Below are 21,580 nucleotides of genomic sequence, written 5' to 3'. Positions count from 1 at the left end.
GTGTGGGTGCAGGCAAATTTTCCTGCAGTGTTTCCACACAGACGTCACACTGTGACACACAGAGGCTGTGACCCTTTGTGTGCTATGAGCTGACTCCTGACCTTTGCTTAGGGGACAGGTGGTCATTCACTCTGTGCATGATTGTGTTAGTTTGTTTACTCACATGAGAAACCTGGGTGGGATAGACAACTCCAAATTTTAGAGCTGGTTTATAGTGGTTAAACAGTGCAAGTATTTAAGGCTTTTGTAAAAGCAGGTTACTGCTGATTGATGTTTCGAATATACTGAGCTTAGCCTTAAGCTAGTTTTAATTTTGACAGTAATCACGAGGACCCCTTTAAATGATATCTTTTGTTAAAGGCACATTTATTGTATGTTAAATACTGTATATTTAATTTAACGCATTTATTTAACCGACTAAATGTATTAAACCTTGATACCTTCTGCAGTTTTCTCTCACTTTATTCTTATTATCAGTTCTCTTTGTGCAACAAGTCATAGAATTTTATAATGAGCTTTTGTGTTCTATAAATTATTCATATTTTTCCACTATCAACTTGGTTGTTGATTGTGACCCTTGGCCAAAGTTGAACACAGATGGAAAGTAAGATTTGAATCAGGGAAGATGACTACACCGAAGGAGTGTGGAGGAGAAAACAGACGATTGTGTAGTATCGCAATGCTATAAATTGTTTCAGAGGTTAGCTAGGAATGTCACAAGGGCGTGTGGAAGACTATGAAGACGTCAACACACCAAGCCCCACCCAACACTGTTGTCATGACAAAGACCCTCATGGCATTATGTGGAGAGTGTGAAGAACACAGTGAAGGCATTCAGCCTCACACACTAGGGCACACACTCCCACGGCTGCTACTGCGACAGCTGCATACAAGAATTGTTCAGGACAATCAATGCCATAAACTTCCCAAAGCACAATAAACTGGTGAAATCCTATGTCTTGCTTGCAGCCCAATCTGTCACTTGAACGATACTTCATTAGCAGAAACACTGGCAGGTTTAACTAATAGGTAGCTAATTACACACTTAACAGCAAATACAATTCATTCAGAAGGCTGTACGCAGATTGAGGGTAGGAACCTCAAGTGCCTCCTTGTTTTCTGGGCCACACTTTTTGGGTCTTAGCGTAATCCTGGGGTTTTATTCTGCCGTGGGAAGGTTTACTCTGGTCTGCCAAGGGCAAAGTTGGCACCTGCGTTTGAATAGGCATCTGCTTTGTTTCTCAGAAGTAGAGCCCCACTTTGCCAAACGCCTTTTCTCCTCGCTCTGCGTGGAAGATAGGGTGGGGCCATACATGGGGTTATGAACCTGTGATTGGTCCTTGGGTGGGTACATCAAGAGTTTGGAAGTGAATCCTCTTGTGTTTAACATATGAAAAGGAGCTATTGAGGGAAACTGAGTGATGAGTGTTAATGATGGTGGATGTTGGACATTTTTTAATAGTCTGAATAGCTCTTATCAGTTTAAAGATTCAGAATAAAATATGTTTTGGCTCCAACAATGGAATGAAGGCCCTTTGAAATGAAAGTGAAATGTTTGAGGTGTGTGTGTGCACTGTGTATGTTGCATGAAAGTTCACAGTTTCAGTTAAATGTAGACATGCTAAGATGGACAACAGGAAGTAAAAGCATGCTGGATTATTTTTTTTGTGTGTGTGTGTGTAAATGGTGTTTTAAAATCTCTATCAACTGTTATTAGATGTAAATGAATTTCCAGGCCGTTTTTGGCCAAGAACATTAGCACACTTTTTTTCAGTTTTGATGTCTGAATGCTAAGTGAATATCAGACTACATTATTAGATTTCTCACTTAAAGGAACACTATGTTGTATTTTTACCTTAAACTTACAGCTTCAAAATCATTGAAATGTTTAATAGGGAGAATAAAACACCATAGTGCACTATGTAAATTCTGGAGTAGCACAGAAAACCATCCACCCTTGCCCTCCACAATGATTTCAGGACAGTGCTGTAGAAGTTAAATACATGTAGCAAATATAGGGGGAGCCACAGAGAAAAATACTTATACATTTTAAAAACTGAATTTTAAAATATGAGGGACACAACAAAATTGAAGCTCTTGTGATTTGTTAATTGCACTTTTGAAATAAAAATTATTACATGTTTTCGCCTGTTTACTTTTATTAGCAACAGCATGCTTCAAATGGACATGCAGATCATTTTTTTAAGGTATAGAAGAGTATGAAAAGATATGCTATTAGTGCGTGTGCATGTGCGTGTGTGTGCCCACAATTTCCATGTCAGGAAAAATCAAATTTCTGCATTAATATTTATGTATGCATGTAATGTACGCAGAAATAATGCAAAGTCCTTCAGTGTGTGTGAGCGAATGTGTGTGACAGCTCTGCAATTAAGGGCTAATCTAGAGTAAATGGGTCTGAATGCAGTGGCTAATCCCTGCACATACGGCCCAAAGAGGATGAATCGGCTGGCTTACTGAGACTGGCAGTGGATCCAGGATACCCCACTAGACTGTGTGTGTGTGTGTGTGTGTGTGTGTGTGTGTGTGTGAGAGAGAGAGAGAGAGAGAGTGTGTGTTTGAACAAGCATGCTTTTGGGTATTTATTACATTTTTTTCGGTTTTATATTTTGCATGGGCTTTTAATGCTGTTAATGTGCTTTAATGCTTTTTTTAAAACAATGGACCATCACAGTATGAAGCCCCAAGGTAGAATTTGTATAAAATCCCTATAGAAATTACCATTCCAGTAAAATGAATAGTACATTTTCTGTTCCAACAAGGCTTGTGCTATAATTTATTTTTAAATGGAAACACAGTTAGGGACTAACAGGAACACAGTTTAGTTAAAATCAGTGTGAATTTATTTTATATAGTCCATAGACAATTTACATGGTCTTGTAGTCAAACACACACCACGATTTATTGCATTTTAAAAAATTTTCTGCACATGAAATTTACTATATTGTGCTTAGAGATCACAATACCTGCCATATCATTTGTTGCCTCAGCCCAGACAAGAACCTATTCTATGGCTGCACTTTGTGATTACTGTAGTTATTATATAATTTAGTCGAAGAGGTGCCTGAAATATGAAATTTATTCATATGTTGGTGTAAATTTCACGGACCAAAAATAACAGATGTAATATATCATAATGTATCAGTTGGAAACTTGTGAAGCAGTTGCATAGATGTGAAGTGTTAGAATGAGTTATAATGATATACAACCACATATAACATAACATAATATATATATTATCCTATTGCTCCCCTCCCCCAGGCCAGAAATTTGTACCCCTAATGTCTTATTTTTCATACTGATCAGTTCTCATTTACAGTTTAACCATGAATATGCCTGCAAACTTGAAACAAAAACTTGAGGTGGGGTTAAATCTGAACCCACCCCCACACAGGTCAGGTTCAGGCCTACTGGGTGTGGCTTAAGCTATTGGAGGGTGAGGAACTGAGCAATATTTTGCTGTATACAGAGGACCATGTTAAAAATCACCTGCCAAGTTTGTCTGCTACTGTTTGCGTCCAATGGAATACACTTATATTGACAGTCAGTTCTGATTGTATCCCTTGAGCAAATGCATGGGTAGTTCAGTTTCTGTTTATGCTGTGTCTGTGTGTATGAGAGAGCAATTGTTAACCTGCAGCTAGTGTGTGTGTGTGTTTGTTTGTTTGAATTCACCCAGGGAAGCTTGTTAAGCTGCTTTGTGCTGTATGCCTCTTATTGCAGGTGACATTATGTGTGATTAAGCCTTGGTGGTGCAGCAGGTGGACAGACCTGCTCTGATTCTTCTACACTGTCGGGTTTACCCTTTTTTCAATGCTATTTCTGACAGAATCAGTGAGTTTAAACCACATCTTTAAACCTTAAAAATATGCAACCTGAAAAATATATGACTTGCAGCATCCATTAGGAATGGCCAATTTCACCCAAAAGTTTTAAACTACTTGTATACCATTACTGTTTTTTTTTTTTTAAATGAAGTTCAGAATATACTATACCCATTTTCAAAAAAGTTGTGAAATTGTGTACATCTCAGTAGAGCTTAACACTCTGTAAAAAACTCTACAGGCGAAAAGTGAAACAATATAAGAATCACATTTCTCAATGTAATATAGCAGAGAAACTGGGGATTTATTCACCACCATTGCATTATATTATTGATAGATCCAGAGGTTTCAGACAAATGTCAGACAATCTCAAAATGTAAGGGACAGGGCACAAAACTAGTATTAGCTGGCTGTGATCTTTGGGTCCTCAGTTGGCATTGCATTAAAAACAGACACAGAGAAGGACCAGTTATAAGCGCACAGTTCTAAAGCCAGCATCTGTGACGGTTTGGGAGTGCATGGCATGGATGACTTATTTGTGGAGTCACAGTTAATGCTGAATGATTTGTACAGGTTCGGGTGTAGCATTTTGCCATCCGGACAGCATCAGCAAATTAAAAATAATATAATGGAGACCAAGAACTCTTGTGCAGCTGAAATCCTGTAGCAAGAAAAAGTGGTGAGGCAACACAGTGGTAAACATGCCTGTCCAACTTTTTTGTAATGTGTTATTGGCATCACATTGAAAATTATTGTCATGTTATTCATTTGTCATTTTAAAATATGTACACAGAAGCAGCTGAATTTGAGTATACAGAACATTTAGAGATGGAAGGAAGGGTAGAGGCTTGGTAATCGGGTTAGTTCTGAGCGGCAGTGCATCTAAAAGTAGAGGATGACCTCATCGTTTAACAGAGAGCTGAAAGCCGTATGTCACCAGTCAGAGTTCAGATGGTCTGACCGTGCAAGCATCCAGCATACTCAGCCTCCACAAGCAGCTGGACACAAAGCCTCCTGAATGTGCACATGGTGCAGTCCAACGGGATGAACATCCTTATTACTTTTCATTTACTTTTCTTCACTTTTCACCTTGCTGTGCTGTTTGTCTGAGAGGTTGCTGCAGTTTCAGGAATTTACCTGATGAGCCCATAATCACTTTCACTTTCAGCTTCTATTATGGATCTTGAGGCTGACTGGGTCCTCCTGGCAATAGCAAAACCTTTTCCGTTCTGGGTGATTGTAAACGATTATCTTCCCAGGTTCTCCTGTAGTTTCTATAATTCTATAATCCAAACTTTACTCAGATTTTCGTGTGGTTCAATCAGTCATGGTTTTGAATCATAAATATGAAACATGTTCAAATCCTGTAGTGTGGGATGGACTCTGATTTTCGGGTGTGGAACGCCACGTTAGCATCAGGTCTGAAAAATTATAAACCCATGAGAGTCGAGCCGGGATAATTTCCCCCCATCCACCATGTTTGTTTACATCCAGGCTCTGTCTGAAATGACCAGAGTGCTGTCAACTTAGGCAGTGTTCTGAGGGAGGAAGGTGCAGGGTCATGTCTGTATTTTATGCTCGTTTAAAATGCTGCCTGTTTTTGCTCCAATATCTTCAAAGTTGTAATTATTCTGGTGACGGAGCGTTAGTGTACAGGTGCTCTGGCTATGTGCTGAAATACTGATAACTCTAAAGTGATTCAGTTAACTGCCTTATGAGGCAACAAGAGCACAAGATATCTGCTGCTTTCTGTTTTAGACAGAGCCCTAGGGTGTGAGAAAATCCCGCCCACTCTTGGGATGTAGCATTTCGGGAGAAACTCCCGCGAGGTTTTGAGGAGGGGAGCTGCGTGTAGGGGTGTGTTATCGGAAAGTGTTTGGTAGTTCACTCAGGGCGGATCGAGTGGGGACTTTGAGGCCTAACAAGGATCAAGCACTGACAAATCTGTGAAAAATATCTTCATGTGGTGCGTCTGACGTTTTCAATATCGGATCGGATTTTTGAAATCCTGTAGTGTAAGCCAGGCTTTAGGGAATAGTTTTGCAAAATATCAGATTTGCGCATCATTTACACAAATTGATAGCCAGGATTTGTTTGGTTACAGAAGTTCAATTCTTTGCTTTTTAACTTGAGTTGCCAAGCTGCCGTAAAAACAATCACAGCAGTCTTTATGAATTACCGTACGTTGTCCAGCTTTATAACCCATAAACAAACCTGTAGGAGATTGCTTAGCAACTTCACCACAGCTTGGTTTTTTAAGCATGCATCTTTAATGATATTTAATACGTAAGCTTGATTACTTATTTGCTACATTAGCCTTTTAGCCCCAGTTGAAATGACAAAAGCAAAAATTTGGACATGAAACTTGTCTTAGCTGATTTTAGCTGGTTATCTTTTTCATAGAAATAAATTGTCCAAATTATATACTGAATACTGACCTGTTGTGATTGTTGTTTTTTAATTTGGTCCTTTGCTAATTACATGAAACTATGATTTATGTATCATAAAACATTAAGTAAAATAATAGCCCCTTTGTCTCTTTGCATTTTTCTTCATCATGTGCTGAACCAGTTCACTTTGAAATAAGACTACTGTTTTATGTAAATCTATGCAAAACAATGAGAGCTAGCTCTGGTATTATCTCGGTAATGTGATCAGGCTGAGAGTAAGGTCTGTTGACTTAGTGCTGCTCTGTTATTTTGCAGATGACCTTACATAAACAGATCAAATAAAGCAGTAGTGTACGTTTGTACAGACGTTAAGCACCTATGTGTTTTCCATTGTATCCCTGCCAGCACAGGTCCTTTTAATAGAGTCTCGAGCTAAGCCTCAGACAGAGGCGCCTACTTACCCACAAGCCCTCAGTGACACAAACATTTGTGGTTGCGACGACAAACACGTCAGAGTTAAACAGACTGACTGACCACAACTCCGTCCAGCATCCATCTCCTGAGCCTGACTCTTTCCTCCCACCTCCTCACCCCTTTCTCTTCCCTCCATTGAATTGCCATTTCCTGTTTATGTCGGCAAGGCCCTATGGGTATTTGAAGCATCCGGGTCACAGTTAAAATAGACATTCTGAGCACAGTATTTTAATAAAAAATTGAAAAATTAAGAAAAATTCTGTAAAATAGGTACACCACACATTAAATTTAAAACCTGAAGTACAGTTAAAAAGCGTCCAATGTTTATTGATGCTAATGAAGGATATTTGCACAACTGAGGCACTGCTTCATAATTAAATTCAATATTGAAAATAGTTTAGATCTTCGCAGTTGAATCTTTCTTGGAGCACAATTTGATGTGCAATTGAAGAGTAGAGAAAGATACACAAAAGTATAGAATAAATAAACATAATCTCTGTAATGTCTAGTGATGAGAGAGGCCCACAAAACGAAAGAGCAAACATGCTTATTAGTGTAATACCTTCTGTGTGTATGTGGTGGGGGAGGGTTATAAATGACCAGATGGTTGCTTGATCCACTCTAATGGTGGACTGCAGTGACCAGTTATCTGCTGATCACTTGACTTTGAATAAAAGAGGAAATGGGACATTTGCTCTTAACTTTGAAATGTATTCAATAATGATTTTTCCATGAGTAATTATATAAATATTACAAATCTACAAAAATGTAAATGTATTTTAGTGCATCAAAATAGTTAGAATGCCTTTTGAAAAATATGGAAAAAACAATGTATTCCAGTATAAACTATTAAACAAATATCAGAACATTAAATAGATTTTCACACATACAAATTTTACATATATTTCTTTACAATATTAAGATATATGGTACTATATAAATGCAACGAGTATGGATCAGATGAGCAAAATGCTGGGCATACAGTTATTTACTGTTTTATATTTTGCACTACACCCTCACCCACACCCATTTTAGGGTGCTGTGCAGCCCTGAAGGCTGTAGACTCACCCAGACCCACACCTAGCACTGTAAATAGGGCAATGGGCCAGTGCCAGGGAGTGAAACACATTTGCTTCAGCATCCAGGGCAGCTGCAGGCTTCTTCATATAAGAAAAGAGCACCCCGGAGAATACAGAGTCCCTCATGCCATTTCTGAGGAAAGCCCCATTTGTTAAAACAAGTGAATTTCTCATGTTTGAATCACAAATGAAAATTGTAGCAGATTTCCCCTAGTTTAGCCTGGATGTTTCTTTAAGCTGGAAAGTAGACCCTTAGAGGCTAAAAGTGTGCCATCAGACTGTTAAATAATTATTAAAAGTTGTTATAAAATTCAATATATAACATGACCAAGTGTTTAAGCCTTTGCATGCAACAGTGTACATATGTCTCTATGCTTCTAGTTCTCTTCTGCTTCAGCTTTTGTCCAGGAACTGCACGTGAGTTAGAAAAGAGGTGGGGGGGTCTGGGGTATACGGAATCGATAACAACAGGATGAAGGGGGTCTGCAGAGTATTTTTTGTATGGTTTGGACGAGGGGGATGGGTTGGACGTTTGCCAGGCGCTTAGTGGTTCTTGAGAATTGGTGAAAGACTGTATATCTGTGTGTGCGGGTAGATGCCAGTGTTCCTGTGGGAACCAGCTGGGTTCTTTTTGGGCGTTCACTCAACAGAACAGTGAAACACCAGCTTAAATGGCCATAATTTAAAGGGGAGGCACAGTCTTATAAATAGATGGGTTTGTGTAAGAGGGAGACTATGCATCTCAAGGGTTCTCCCTCTTTCTCTTATTTTGAATACAAAACTTTTAATTTAGTCTTAAGATGAGCATTTGCACTGTGGGTATCTTTAGAATGTCTGAAGTAAGCACCATAACACCCCACACCGCATCATTAAAAACATATAATCACTAGGGCTGTTCCTGCCCAAAAGGCATGTCATGTCAACTGATCTCACCTTCAAACTCTAAAACAAAGCAGATAAACAATGATGTCATTGATATATAGGAAATATAAACATACATTGAACAAACACTCCATCTCATTAGTGAATTCAGCTGCTTGAAAGTGCAGAATGGATTGCTGTGGGACCTAATGTCACCATGTTCAATACCACGCATGTGCCAGAGGGGAATAAAACATGCAAGGATGGTATTAACAACATGCCAACTCTGATTGATTGCACATGTCTTGCAAGGCTGTGATTTGATTTATCATGTCTGACGTTAGATTAATGACAGCCTGATTAGTAAAAGACCCCATATCCGTCTTTACATTTTGCATTAAATCCATATGTGCTCTTGGTATTGCATTTGACTATTCGGTTATTGGCTTCTCCCTTGTGTGTTCATGCTCTCACACGTGAGAAATGTCAAATCATAACAACAGCAGATATTTGCTTGTATTTTTACAGTTACCATCTGATGACATATCTAAGAACATGCATATGATTCTCTCTCTCTCTCTTTCTCTCTCTCTCTCTCTCTCTCCCGCTCCCTCTCTCGCCCTCTTCACATTCTGCCTTCTTCTCCCCATCTTTCTTTTTCAAGTATCTAAAAGTCTAGCATTATACTTACCGACATGTCTCGCAGTGTCAAAGCTGTTTTTGAATTAACCACTTTGGACCCAAATTATTACATTTCTTTTAAGTTAGGACATAGTGTAGAGCCAAATCCAGAGCTTTTCCTTCCCAGTGGTCTGCTTAGGATGCAATAATGAGGCCCAGAAAAAGGTAACCGTCCTTAACTTCAAATATTTTATTTGGTTTTGATGCCTGAATTCCGTTGCCTTACAAAATGGCAGTTAAAAATTGGTCCCAAAGGATCATGCAGTTTCATGTATCTAAACTTGTCATGAAAACTCACGATTAGTGCAGCCTTACTAAACTGTAATACAGTAAGCCAGTATGTTGGTCCAAAGCAGCCATTTGGTCCCTGTTCCACAGTTATAGTAAACAAAATTCAGTTACATTTATTATGAACTATTTCTGAACTTTAAACTTTGAACATTCAGCAGACTTACAAATCAAATTCTCTTGTAATGGTTTGTAAATGCAAGCAAGGCAGTGATATACATTTTTTTTTTCTTGAATGATATCATGCTTGTTGTGTAAAATTGTCAGTTCCCTCTTCACAATGACTCTGCCTTTGAGGAGAAGCAGCTGCTTTCCTGAGTGGAACGGCCACAACAGGAAGTCGATCAGCTGGATAAGTCATCTGCGTGGGATAGGCTGATGTCATGGGAATGTCATGCTGAAGGAAGGCAAAACGGGTGAAAGGGGACGGACTGAAAATCAGAAAATGAGGATTCATTATAGTGTAACATAGTGTAAGAGCTTTGTGTAGTGACTGTAGAAGTTTGTTAGAAAGGAAATGAATAAAGATGAGTAATTGGCAGTCAGAATATAGTGTCTCACATACAGACACATACACACACACACAGGGCATCTGGGCTGGTTTTGTCTATGGCCATCTGGGTGCCTCATGCCCCTCTATTCTGTCACTCTAATTGGCATGGTAACCATAACTGCGTTCTCTGGAGGCCAGATTGATTTTTTTTTTTTAAACATGCTCCCTTCTGTTCTCCTTCTGCTCTTAAACACAGCAGCCATTTATCCCTGATCTGTATATTGTAATTAATGATAGTCCATCTTACTATGTTTTAAGACCAGTGACGGCTTTATGTTTTTCTGATGTTGATCTTGTAACAAAAGGGAAAGAAATCAAACACTTAAAAGTCGGGTGGGCTCAGCCTTGCTGACATATATTCCGCTTGTGGGCGAACAGTAGGCCTTGTCTGTCTGACGATGTAGTTCCACTTTAACGACTTGTGGAATAGATGTAGAAAATTCACATTCAGATTAATCCCAATCCCCGCATGTCAATGACTCTCAACAAAACTAGCCCCAAATAACAATACAACAATTTATGATCATCTTCAGGTATTATTACTGAATAAAAACTCTATAGCTCCTATAGTGGTTACTTGTTACCCTACATAGTACATTGACTGGCACATTTTGGCATTAATTAATCAGTTAATCACTTCATGCCGTGAAAACTGGATTATCACCTTTGACTGTAATGCCTTTCCCTGCTGTGGTGTCATTATATGCAGGCCTTGGGTGTGTGTGTACGTTATCTTAAACAGAGCATGGCACAGCAGTGTGTGTTTGCACGCATTCTGCATTCTGTGGGCACACCATGCGGCAGGTGTGGAGGATACTTAACTGGAGGGTGAAAGAGTGTATGCAGGGGAACGGACAGAGTTGGAGACATCGATAGGGCTCCCTGCCAGTGCCCAAGGGCTCACTGCCCCTCTCTCCCTCAGCTACCATATCACTTTCCTTTCCACTTTCTCTTTAGTATTCTTAAACGCTCTGTGACACTCTCCTTTACATTCGGTCTCCCTCTTTTATCATGCCTGCTTTACTGTTAACTGGAGCTTTGTTAATTATTAACACTTTTGTATTCAACTCAGGAAAAGGAAAGAGAAATGTTTAGATACAGTCACGGTCACATTGACTTGTCCTGTACATGTCTTTCTTCATGTGTGTACTGTAGAAACACGGGTGTTTATGCAATAATTCACCAACTGAAAATCCTCTCGCTCACTCGCTCCCTCTGTTTATTTCTCTCTGTGCGTTCCTCTTTAATTCTGTCATGTCTCTCCGTTTTCTATTTTTTTGTGCTTTTTTTTTACATAATTCTCTTTCTTCTTCCTCCTCTCTTTACTTTCTATCTTCCAAATATCTTTCTTACATGCATTGTTCTGTGATTCTACACATTTCTGTGTGTGAGAGAGGGGGAGAGGTTTTGTTTTTTCCTGCCTGATTCAGCTCCATGTGCAGTGAGATTCACGAGGCAGGAAGACTACACACACATTCTCACACACACACATTCACTCACTCAACCTCTCTCTCTCTCTCTCTCTCTCTCTCTCTCTCTCTCTCTCTCTTCCGTACAAAGTCATGTTGCTCACCTTCATCCTCATTCCTGCATGACTAGCATTAAAATGCCTGGTTCTCTGCTGAAGTATATGATTTCTGTGCCTCCCATGACTGCTAACACACACACGCACGCACAAACGGCGGTTATTGTTAAATTTGTACTGTTTTCCCATTCCACACTGCATAAAAATGATTTCTTTAATAAACTGAGCCTTATCTGCTGTGGAGGTAATAGATGGGTTTGTCAACCATGAGCATGGCCTTCTCTGATTTGTAAACATTCGCTAAACTGCAGTACATTACATTGAAGCTAAAGTAAATCAATAACAAATGTGTTCCGACCCTCAGTGTCATAGCGAGCTTCATGCCTGTGGAGTGAGTAATGCACAGAGCATGCTGGGACATGCAGTGGGAGGCGTTATTTCCAGCTTAATTCTGTGAGAGAGAGTGTGTGTGTGTGTGTGTGTGTGTGTGTGTGTGTGTGTGTGTGTGTGTGTGTGTGTGTGTGTGTGTGTGTTAATATTCTCATTTGTACAGTAGTGAAGTAGAGATCTCCACAGAGATTGTCGCACCAAGAGTGTGTGTGTATGTGTGTGCATGCGAGTGTGATTAGAGATTCCCCATTGCAAGATACCAGAACTGCAATGCAGAGGCTGCTCAACAACTGTTAACTCCTTCAACCCCACCTCTCCCTCTCTCTCTCTCTCTCTCTCTCTCTCTCTCTCGCCCTCGCTCTCGCACTCTCTCTCTATCATATCACAGTCAAGATTTAAAAGGACACTTCAGTGTTCAAGGGTCAGTATGGCTGTATGATTGCACTACTTGAATGATAACAAAGCCTTTTTTTCATAATTAAGAACCCTCAGACCTATTTATATGTGTATTATTAAGCTGAAGTATCACAAGGCTGTTTGCTATTGTTTGAAGCATATTGAATGTGAATGAATGAAGCAGATCTCCTGTCTACTTTACATACAAAGCTTCCATCCGCTCCCTCCATGTCCTGCTGTTCTTATCGCACTTCTGCAGGATGCTATGAGAAATGGACTGTATTGTTTGTGTCTGAAATGAAGTTGTAGCTTATAGAATGCAAAGTTTTGAAAGAAGGAAACGTCCGTAGTATAAAAGAGAATATAACGTCCTGGCAGTACCTTTCAAAATATTGATTGGCTAGTCTTGGTTTAGAGCAAAAGAGAAAGATCCTTCTTTCATCTTTTACTTCGAAAATATCTGCTATGCCTCTAAGTTACCTGCAAGTCTGTGTATGTATGGGGGTATGTGTGTGTGTGTTTAGTGCTGGTCTTATTCCCAGCAGTGAGAAATAAAACACTTCAGTTGTGGTGCAGCAGACATGGACCACGGACTTCAAACAAGAGATTTTTCAAAGCCTTTTAACAATATACCCATGATTTTCCCACATGACTCTCAGACTCTTTTCACAAATCTTTTCTCATGAAATCCTAGATTTCTGAGATTTTCCATATGGTCTTTCATACACTTATGTAAATAATGGTGCCAGTTTGGCTCTGATTTATGAGTGTAACATACAAGCAATTTTCACACCTGTACTTTTACTCAGGAAGTTAACTACCTATGCAGGAAAGATGTTTTCTTTACAGTTCAATATTTTTAGTTTCATTTTGTGAAAGTTACTATGGCAGACCCAATTCACTATTCTGAATGGCTACAACTGCTCTTGTCAGTCATGTGATGATCAAGTGTATAGATAGTTGCTGTATATGTTTATATATAGTTGCATTCAACACAGCAGATTGGGAGAGTAACGCATAGCTGAACCAATTATAGTCCTTGGGGAAGACTCCTAACACTACCATATCCTACACTTAAACATGATACAAATTGTATACATCTCTTAACGAGAGCATCTACCCAATGCCATAATTTCAAATGTACTTCAAATGCACATACTTAGCAGTAGAACACTTCTGTGAAGTAGCGTTTCCTCTATCATTACAACTTTGGTGCTTCAACAAAAAATCTTCTACCAGAATAATCTTTTCCTGCAATAACATTAATTGTTTTTTCAGGTTTTGTGCTGTTCGCCAGATTAACCTGAATGTTGTTTTGTAGCTGCCAGTTTGTGAAGCATTTATTAAGTATTTATTTGATAACTTGGGCAACAAATGGTTTGGAATTTAATATCCAAACCTATAGATAGATTCTTATAGATTCTTCTTCAGAATTCGACAAAACAGGCTGCAACTTACACTTACACTACACTAGTATAACTAAGTTAGTAGTAATGGTTTATTGAATTAATAATAATACAGTTACGGTTAAAAAAATTTTCTCAACCACTAATATTGTATTGTTTAAAATAGTTATTGTTTAAAGTATTTTACTTACCACTTCAGTATGATTTAGAGAGACTTAATATTTATTGAACCCTGCATGCAGTGTTTTTCAGAAAGCTGATTGAAATGCTGGCGTCTGGTTGTTTACCCTGAGGGCAAAGAATAGTCATCTCAATCCTTTCAGAGTTTGCACGAGACCCCTGGGCAGTAATTACTGTGGGCACCTGCCTCAGATTAAGAGTCAGCCTTACTTCTGTGTAACAAATCTGAGAGATTAGATGGCAGAATGTGTGCACTGCTGTGCCCTCAGGACAGGCCATGGGGTAAATTTTGTGATGAGGTTGACTGACTCTTCCAAATTTATTTTTTTAATCGAAGAGATTAGCCCCCCCCCCCCTGCACTGATGCTGTCCCTTTGCACTGACGCTGTACTCCTTCCCGGGTTCAAATGATGGGATTCTAGAGTGTTCAGATTAATTTAATCTGTGATTCAAATGGAAACTGGAGCTGTAAGTGGGATTGATTTGTTGCACCAAAGCACTGTGAAGGTTTTTGGTTTGCTGTGAACTAGGCCATGGCTGGTCACAGCTGCAGTGTTTAGGGTTGTGTTGGTTCTGCACCGCTTACACTCAGTAGATTTAGTATAATTTTGATAAGTAATTAAAAAAAAACTTTATCTGATTTATACAAAGTCAGATACTATTTTTGATTTATTTAATTTACAGTTAGAAATGACATTAGTTATTAGTTTGTGGCGCCTTCTTTTAATTTTTTAAAGATAACTGCAGGGATGTTTTTCCACATCTCCTAAAGTCTGGAAAATTCATTGAATGAACACACTTGGATTAATACACCATAGTAATACACCTTACACATTATGTGAACACCAGCCAATTCTATCGTTGCATCTGCTCTTTTACATTTTTGTCTGTTTCCTTGTTTCATTAATGGCCTCTTTACAGCCACACATGAGCAGACCCAAAACTTATTACTGTTTGTTTGCAGCTTTAGATCAGTGTTTATGCTGTTCTGTGTAGCCTCAACTGGCTTGTAACTCGCTCACACATTTCACATTTAGGAATTGCATCGCAAGCCCATTGCTTCTCTCATATTTTACGTACTGCTCCATAAAGGCAGAAGGTTTTTAGTGCTTGTTATTAAAGACACTGTCTCCTTGTTCACCTTCATGCTTGAATTATTTATTCCTTCTTTTCTCAAGATCAGTGCCTTCAGCCTGTCTGGCGTTTTCCTATGGGAGTACTGATGCTCTTTGCAGATTCAGCCAATAGCATCTAGCTTTTAAAATACCAACTATATGCAATCCGTTTCTGCAGCAATGACCTCGTGTGTCTGTAACCCACTGAACCAGGCTCACTCTGATTCCTTTCCATAAGTAGGTCAATTTCAGAAATGTAATTTGAAAGTGCTGCTTTCTCACTCCCGCTTTCAGGGATTTAGCCAGGATTACTGCCATCTACTTTCCTTGCAATTCCATGTCTGTGAGACGTGCGTATTTGTGTGTGTGAGCGAGAAAGCCATGGCTGGCTTAAAACAAGGTTAGAATTCTGCTGCCCTCAGGTGAAATGCATGAAGGATTTTATTTCTAAACTGTGAGAAGATTAGTATGGGCAGGTTCCAACAGAATGGTGCTTTATTGTTATTGAAAATTATTCCACTTCTAGAAATCTTTTTTTTTTTCCTCCTCCATCTAAAATAAACGCCTATCCTAAATTCATTATAGCTGACCATACTGCCTAGATGGTTGGATATTGTTGAAGCAGAATGACCATCCATTAAAATATTAAGGGCACAGTGCAGTGAACTGAAACTTGTGAAGCCTAAAGCCCTGTGCACGCACTAATGTAAATGCTACCTTAGGAGAACATCACACTTTTATGGTTAACTTCTCATGGCGACACAGAAAATGGATTCAGATTTTTTTTAAATGTTCAGTTAACACTGAAGTTACAATAAACAAAAACCTGGGGTAATTTGCTATTCAGTACTACTCTTTATAGAGCTATGAAACAAGCAATTTTGTGCATATTCCTAACTTAATTAATCCCAAATTGGTGACTTTAAATACAAGAGGAGCTGTTTCATTCTTGTCTTGGAAATTAGTGTTCTTATGACCTAGGGCTAAAAGAGTGCATACAATGTTGTCTGATCAACATCTTCTCTCTCTCTCTCTCTCTCTCTCTACACAGGCTTTCGGTCAGGCTCACTCTAACCACAGGAAGGTGGCGGCGGATGGTGAGAGTCGGGAGGAGTCTCTGATTCAGGAGTCTGCATGTAAAGAGGCGTATTATGAGCAGCGCGTACAGGAACTACAGGCCGAGCTGCGGCAAACCCGCAATATACTCACCAACACACAGTCTGAGAATGAACGCCTGGCTACCATTACACAGGAGCTCAGAGAGGTGAGACTGAAGCCCTAAGGCCATGCCCAAATTCTAACAATGTAAATGCATTATTGCACCCATCTACATCTACTTTCAATAATGTGTGTTAGTGTATGTTCCTGTGAGAGATTTTGGTTCTTATAGAGCTGCAGGACACAAATAAAGGCATACTACATTTAAAAATGCAATCTGCAGGCTAAACCCCAGCAACTTTTGATAATTATTAGCCACGTGTGGATGAACTTTAATTTCAGTTGGATGGAAGCTTAATCAGTTTCCTGTAGAAAAATGAAAGGTATTATTTGCCACTAAGTATTTTAGGTTAATGCTGATGAATTATATATCTCCACTCTCTGAAAAGACTCTGAAATTGTAACCTACCATCAGTTAATAAAACCAAAAATAACTCTAATGGTTTGCTTTCAAAATGTATGTTAGTCCAATTATTATGAAGTGTTCAAGTAATCTCAAGCGTATTTCCATTGCATTTATTGCATACATTTGTATATATACACACAATACCCTCATAATGACTTAGCGGTCATATTGATGTGCGTAATACTGGCTATGGATAGTGAAAGTGGCTATAATTCAGATAACCTCCAATGGATATCAATTGACTGGGTGTCATTTGAATGCTGTTGCCATAAGATCCCTTGTGGCTGCAGGTTCGTTCTGCGTCTGCTGGGCCTCTCCCAGTATCTGATCTGGCAAACACTGTCATTCCCTCTTGCCAGCTTCACCCACTGCTCCGGAATCAGATAAGGACCAGGCTGACGCCAATGGAATCCACAATCCTGTATGCATACTTATCATTGGTATCATAAGAAAATCTGCTATCTCTGAAATGGTAACATTAGAAAAGGGAGAAAATTTGTTACATTCTGTTAGTGCAGATTAAAAACATTTTTCTGTAATCTATTCATCATTAAATGCACAATGTTAAGGTTATTAAGGTTATCTGGCATTTTGTGTGTGTGTTTATATATTGATTGGTGGAATATATATATATAATTCTGCAGGGAAGATTGGTGGAAGGATGGAGAGGGGAGGAAATGTACGAAAAGACGTTGCCTTAGATAGAAAGACACCAAACATCCCTGAAACATGATTAGTGACAGCATAAGGCTCTATAATAAGCTATAATTAAGATTTTCTGCTGATTAATGTGTGAATTTATTCACAGTTCCCTGTCTGTAAAAATCGGCAAGAAACACTCTACCCCAGGCTGTGTGTTTGGATGTAAGAGTCTCTGTCACTAATCATGTTTCAAGGATGTTTTTGTTTTTCTGTCTAAGGGGACGTCTTTTCGTACTTTTCCCCCCCTCTCCCTCCTTCCACCAATCTTCCCTGCAGAGAGGCCCCCAAATCCCTTCTTTTTCGGACTCAGCAGCTTTCCTTGCGTCTGTTGTTTGTCTGCGGTACTCTGCCTTAGCTGTATAACATTTAACCTGAAAAAGGCAAAAATTAGCCACACACAGCCAAATCTACTTAAAGTCTTTCTTTGTATTTCTGGCATATTTAGGCTCAGGCATATATACACATGCTTTTGCTTTTTCCCAATGTTTCCGCTAACAGATGCAGCCACTCTGAGATTCCTGCCACAGATTAAATTGCAGAGGGAGATTTAAAGAGAGCTTTCCTTCTTAGTAAAGCAGAGATTTACCAGACTGAATGACTACTCATATAGAGGCTACATTCTTACAAAATAAGGGTCCTTAAATGATACCTGTACATAAATATATTCTTTATATGTTTGAAAAGGTTCCTCTTAAACACACACACACCTCATATAAAATAATGATTATTAACAAAATCAATAAAACCTCTTCAAATCACATGCAGTTTTGGTCACATTTTAAAACTGGACAGTTGGAGGAAGGATGTAATAAAGATTGAACATTTTGTCCTTACTTCAAATGTAACCAATCAGCATATTAACATGGTTGTTGTTTTCAAGGTTAATGTAGCTTTACAGATTAGAAATGAGTAGACTTTGATTAAATCATTGCACACTTACCCCAAATGGCAAAGGTCAGAAATCATAAATAGAATTACTCATCTGGTTTATGACACACACACAAAAAACATAGCTAAAAAGTAGTAGACACCTTGTAGCTATTTTCGTCTCTACATTTGTTAAAAAAATGCATCACATTACAACTACATTAGTGTTGGTTTGAATTTGTTAAATAATTGAGTATATTTGGAGTAAGGGTAAAGTTGTATGAATTGTTTTAAGACTACTGTATGTAAAGACAATGGACTCAAACACAGCCTCACTGGACATTACCCTGTGAGGTGCTGTCTGAAACTGTACTGCCAACATAGGCTGCAGACAAAAGCTTGTACATGGCTTGACTTGGTGCCAGGCAGGCAGTATAAAAAGAGGGCTAATTGGTCTTCTGGTGGGAGGTGGATTAGATATGTGTGTGTGTGTATAAATCTTATACTGGGGCTGTTAATTACAGCTCTCGAGTGGTCCATTTCTAGGCACAGCAGGAGTGAGTAGAAGGCAGAGAGGGAGAGAAGATTCTTGATTTGGCACGGAAAAATGGATGGAGAAAAAGTCAAAAGAAAAAGACTAAAAGAGGTGAATGAAGCTAATCCTTGCAAAAAGCAAAAAGGCTGTTTTCAATTTCTGACTCTAAGAAAGAAAAATTTGTTTGGAGGCCGGTAGATTATAGACAAGGAGAGAGGGCATGGTTACTTGGCTATGTTCCTGGGTCATTTATTCCGTAGATTTAGTGGTCATTTGATACGACTTAATTAATCAAGACAAAGACTCAAAGATTTAAACTTGAGTTCTTCACAGATGACTCTTTTAAGCATGCATAGTAATCCAGAAATGTTCCAGAGTTTTTACGCGACCACCCGCAACAACTGTCTCTGACCTTACCCGGTCTTTATCCTCCTCAAGCTCTGTGCACCTCACCTAATAACGTGTTTCGGTTGCCACTGCGAGAGCAAGCCAGAGGCAGAAAATCTCCTGCTGTGCTCTGCATATGTGAACAACCATTCCCGGACATCTCCGGACCTGGTACTCCAGAGTTTCTCTAGAAATTCATGTGTGAAAGGCATTTGACTCCATTCCAAACACTTAAAGGAATATCAACATATCTGATAGTGAAAGTGAGCGAACTGGGTTCATTATAACATTTCTGGCTATTTCTTTTTTTATGTGCTCTTCTAAATATTTTAGTTTCCCAGTTGTAATTCGTTTACAGATTACAGCAAATATTGTATTTTGTATAAATCAGTTCTTAATTGTCTTAATCTTCATTCTCTTCTCCTTTAAATTCCACAATTACCAGAACAAATGGTACCAAATGTACAACCACAAGCCCTAATCAAATTAAGCCTATCTTAGCAGTGTCTAAATTCCTATTCACATTGCCAGTGATTCATCGTTCATGTTTGTGTGTTTACACTGTGACTGTTGGACCTTGGAACAGTAGCACTGATTAAAGACTGTAGCTTTCAGACCAGGATCAGTGCTCTGAAAAAAGATAGCTGCAACACACTTATACACACAAACTCACAGCTGCTTTCATCTGTACCTGCACATCTGCAGATAAATGTGTTTTATGTGCTTGGCTGACATTTAGGTCATCTACACACACACACACACACACACACACAAACATGAGTACATAACTGCTCTCATCTGTACCTGCACATCAGTAGATAAATGTATTTCATATGCTTGGGTTGCATTTAGGTCAACTGCCCATATATCGACACTTATTTTATTTATGTCCAGTGCACAGGGTCACACACATACAAACGTTTAAAGGTTTAGAATTGCTTGCAATATTATTTTTTTAAGGGTCAATTATAATGTTTAGTAATAAATAATAAACATACTAAATATGTTCAGGCAGTTTTATTCAGTATTATTTTCCAGAGCTTATTCTGTTATAAATTTATTTTCACTTTGTACAGATTTCACAGTTTAATTATTGTTAAAAAAATATAACTGCTCACATCTGTACCTGCACATCTGTAAACAAGTGTATTTTATGTTCTTAACTGACTTTTGGATCATCTCCACACAAACACACTCACAAACTGCTCTGCTGCCGTAAACCAATCTCATTTGTCCTCAGGGGCACCAGGCGGTTCGAGTCATGACCTTGAGATTTCATTACGGCAAAACATGGTCTATCAGGAGTTTATAACAGCAAGTCCCTCCACCCCACAACACCAATCAAAGCACATCCAATGTTCTGTTCCTTCTTCTCTTTCTCTTTCACTTCAACTAGTTTATTTTCTTCTGTTCCGTCTTCTTTTTTTGTTTGAGGAAAATGGTGGCTACTGATTTAGTCCAACCATGGTTAGCATTGCCCTCAGAGTACTAATGGAGTTTTGATTCGAGGCATTGTTTTCCCCCTTGCACATTATATTTTGGAGCTGTTACAGGAACACTCTCTCCATGTATGTTTGCTCAAGCTAATCCACTAGAGAGAATACATGACCTGAAGGTAGAATTATTAAGGCTGTTTTTATCCATGTAGGGCTTGGCAAGACATATGAGGCACACAGCATATAAATATGTTAGCTTTGTTGAACTAAAAGCAGATAATCTGTTAAACAATGTCTTCACATACTTACATACATATTTGGATTGAAATAGGAGAAAGAAACAGTGAGAAAAGCATGATAGAAACCAGGTCAAAGGAGAAATGTGTTAGATGGGTGGACAGAAGGAGGCGGAGAGTGGGGGATGGTGTGAGTCAGGGTGCCAGAGGGAAGGCGAAGGAGAAAGCGAGCGAGAGAGATGGAGAGAGCACTGTGGGGGAGGGGTGTTGTGGTGTTTCTGTCATATCTGTAATCTCTCGTGCTGCCTGGAAGTCCCCGTTCCTTCCAGGGAAAAGAAGGAGCAGACAAAATAGAAGACATTAGCCGAAACATTAAATCAGCAGGAATATTAAATCTAAATTAACCTTTTAAAAGGGTATTAGTAAAGCAGCATGCTAAAAGTGCTTTTATTGTAGTTAATGGCCCTGATTCTATATCTTTATTACATTTGCTGTTTTTCCTAATTTTCACTCACAATGTCTGTGTAGGTTTTTAAACCTCAAATAGTCATCATTCATCTTTATATGGCAGTTTTAATCACTCCATATCCCATAAAATAAAATGAGCTGAAAA

The 21,580-nt window shown here is 38.9% G+C and overlaps 1 protein-coding gene across 4 annotated transcripts in view; it reads left to right on the top strand.

The window, feature by feature from the left end:
- zgc:171572 (protein bicaudal D homolog 2) overlaps positions 1–21,580 on the top strand; it is a 52,874-nt gene that overhangs the window by 5,764 nt on the left and 25,530 nt on the right. For all 4 annotated transcript variants that reach the window (XM_066643392.1, XM_066643393.1, XM_066643395.1 and 1 more), the window contains exon 2: positions 16,232–16,444. In XM_066643392.1, coding sequence (XP_066499489.1) covers positions 16,232–16,444 — 213 coding nt within the window. The remainder of the gene's footprint in view (positions 1–16,231; positions 16,445–21,580) is intronic.

This window comes from Hoplias malabaricus, chromosome 14, assembly GCF_029633855.1.
Source record: "Hoplias malabaricus isolate fHopMal1 chromosome 14, fHopMal1.hap1, whole genome shotgun sequence".
Lineage (NCBI taxonomy): Eukaryota > Metazoa > Chordata > Actinopteri > Characiformes > Erythrinidae > Hoplias > Hoplias malabaricus.
The sequence above is the reverse complement of the archived record's forward strand: the minus strand, read 5'-3'. Positions and strand labels throughout refer to the sequence as shown.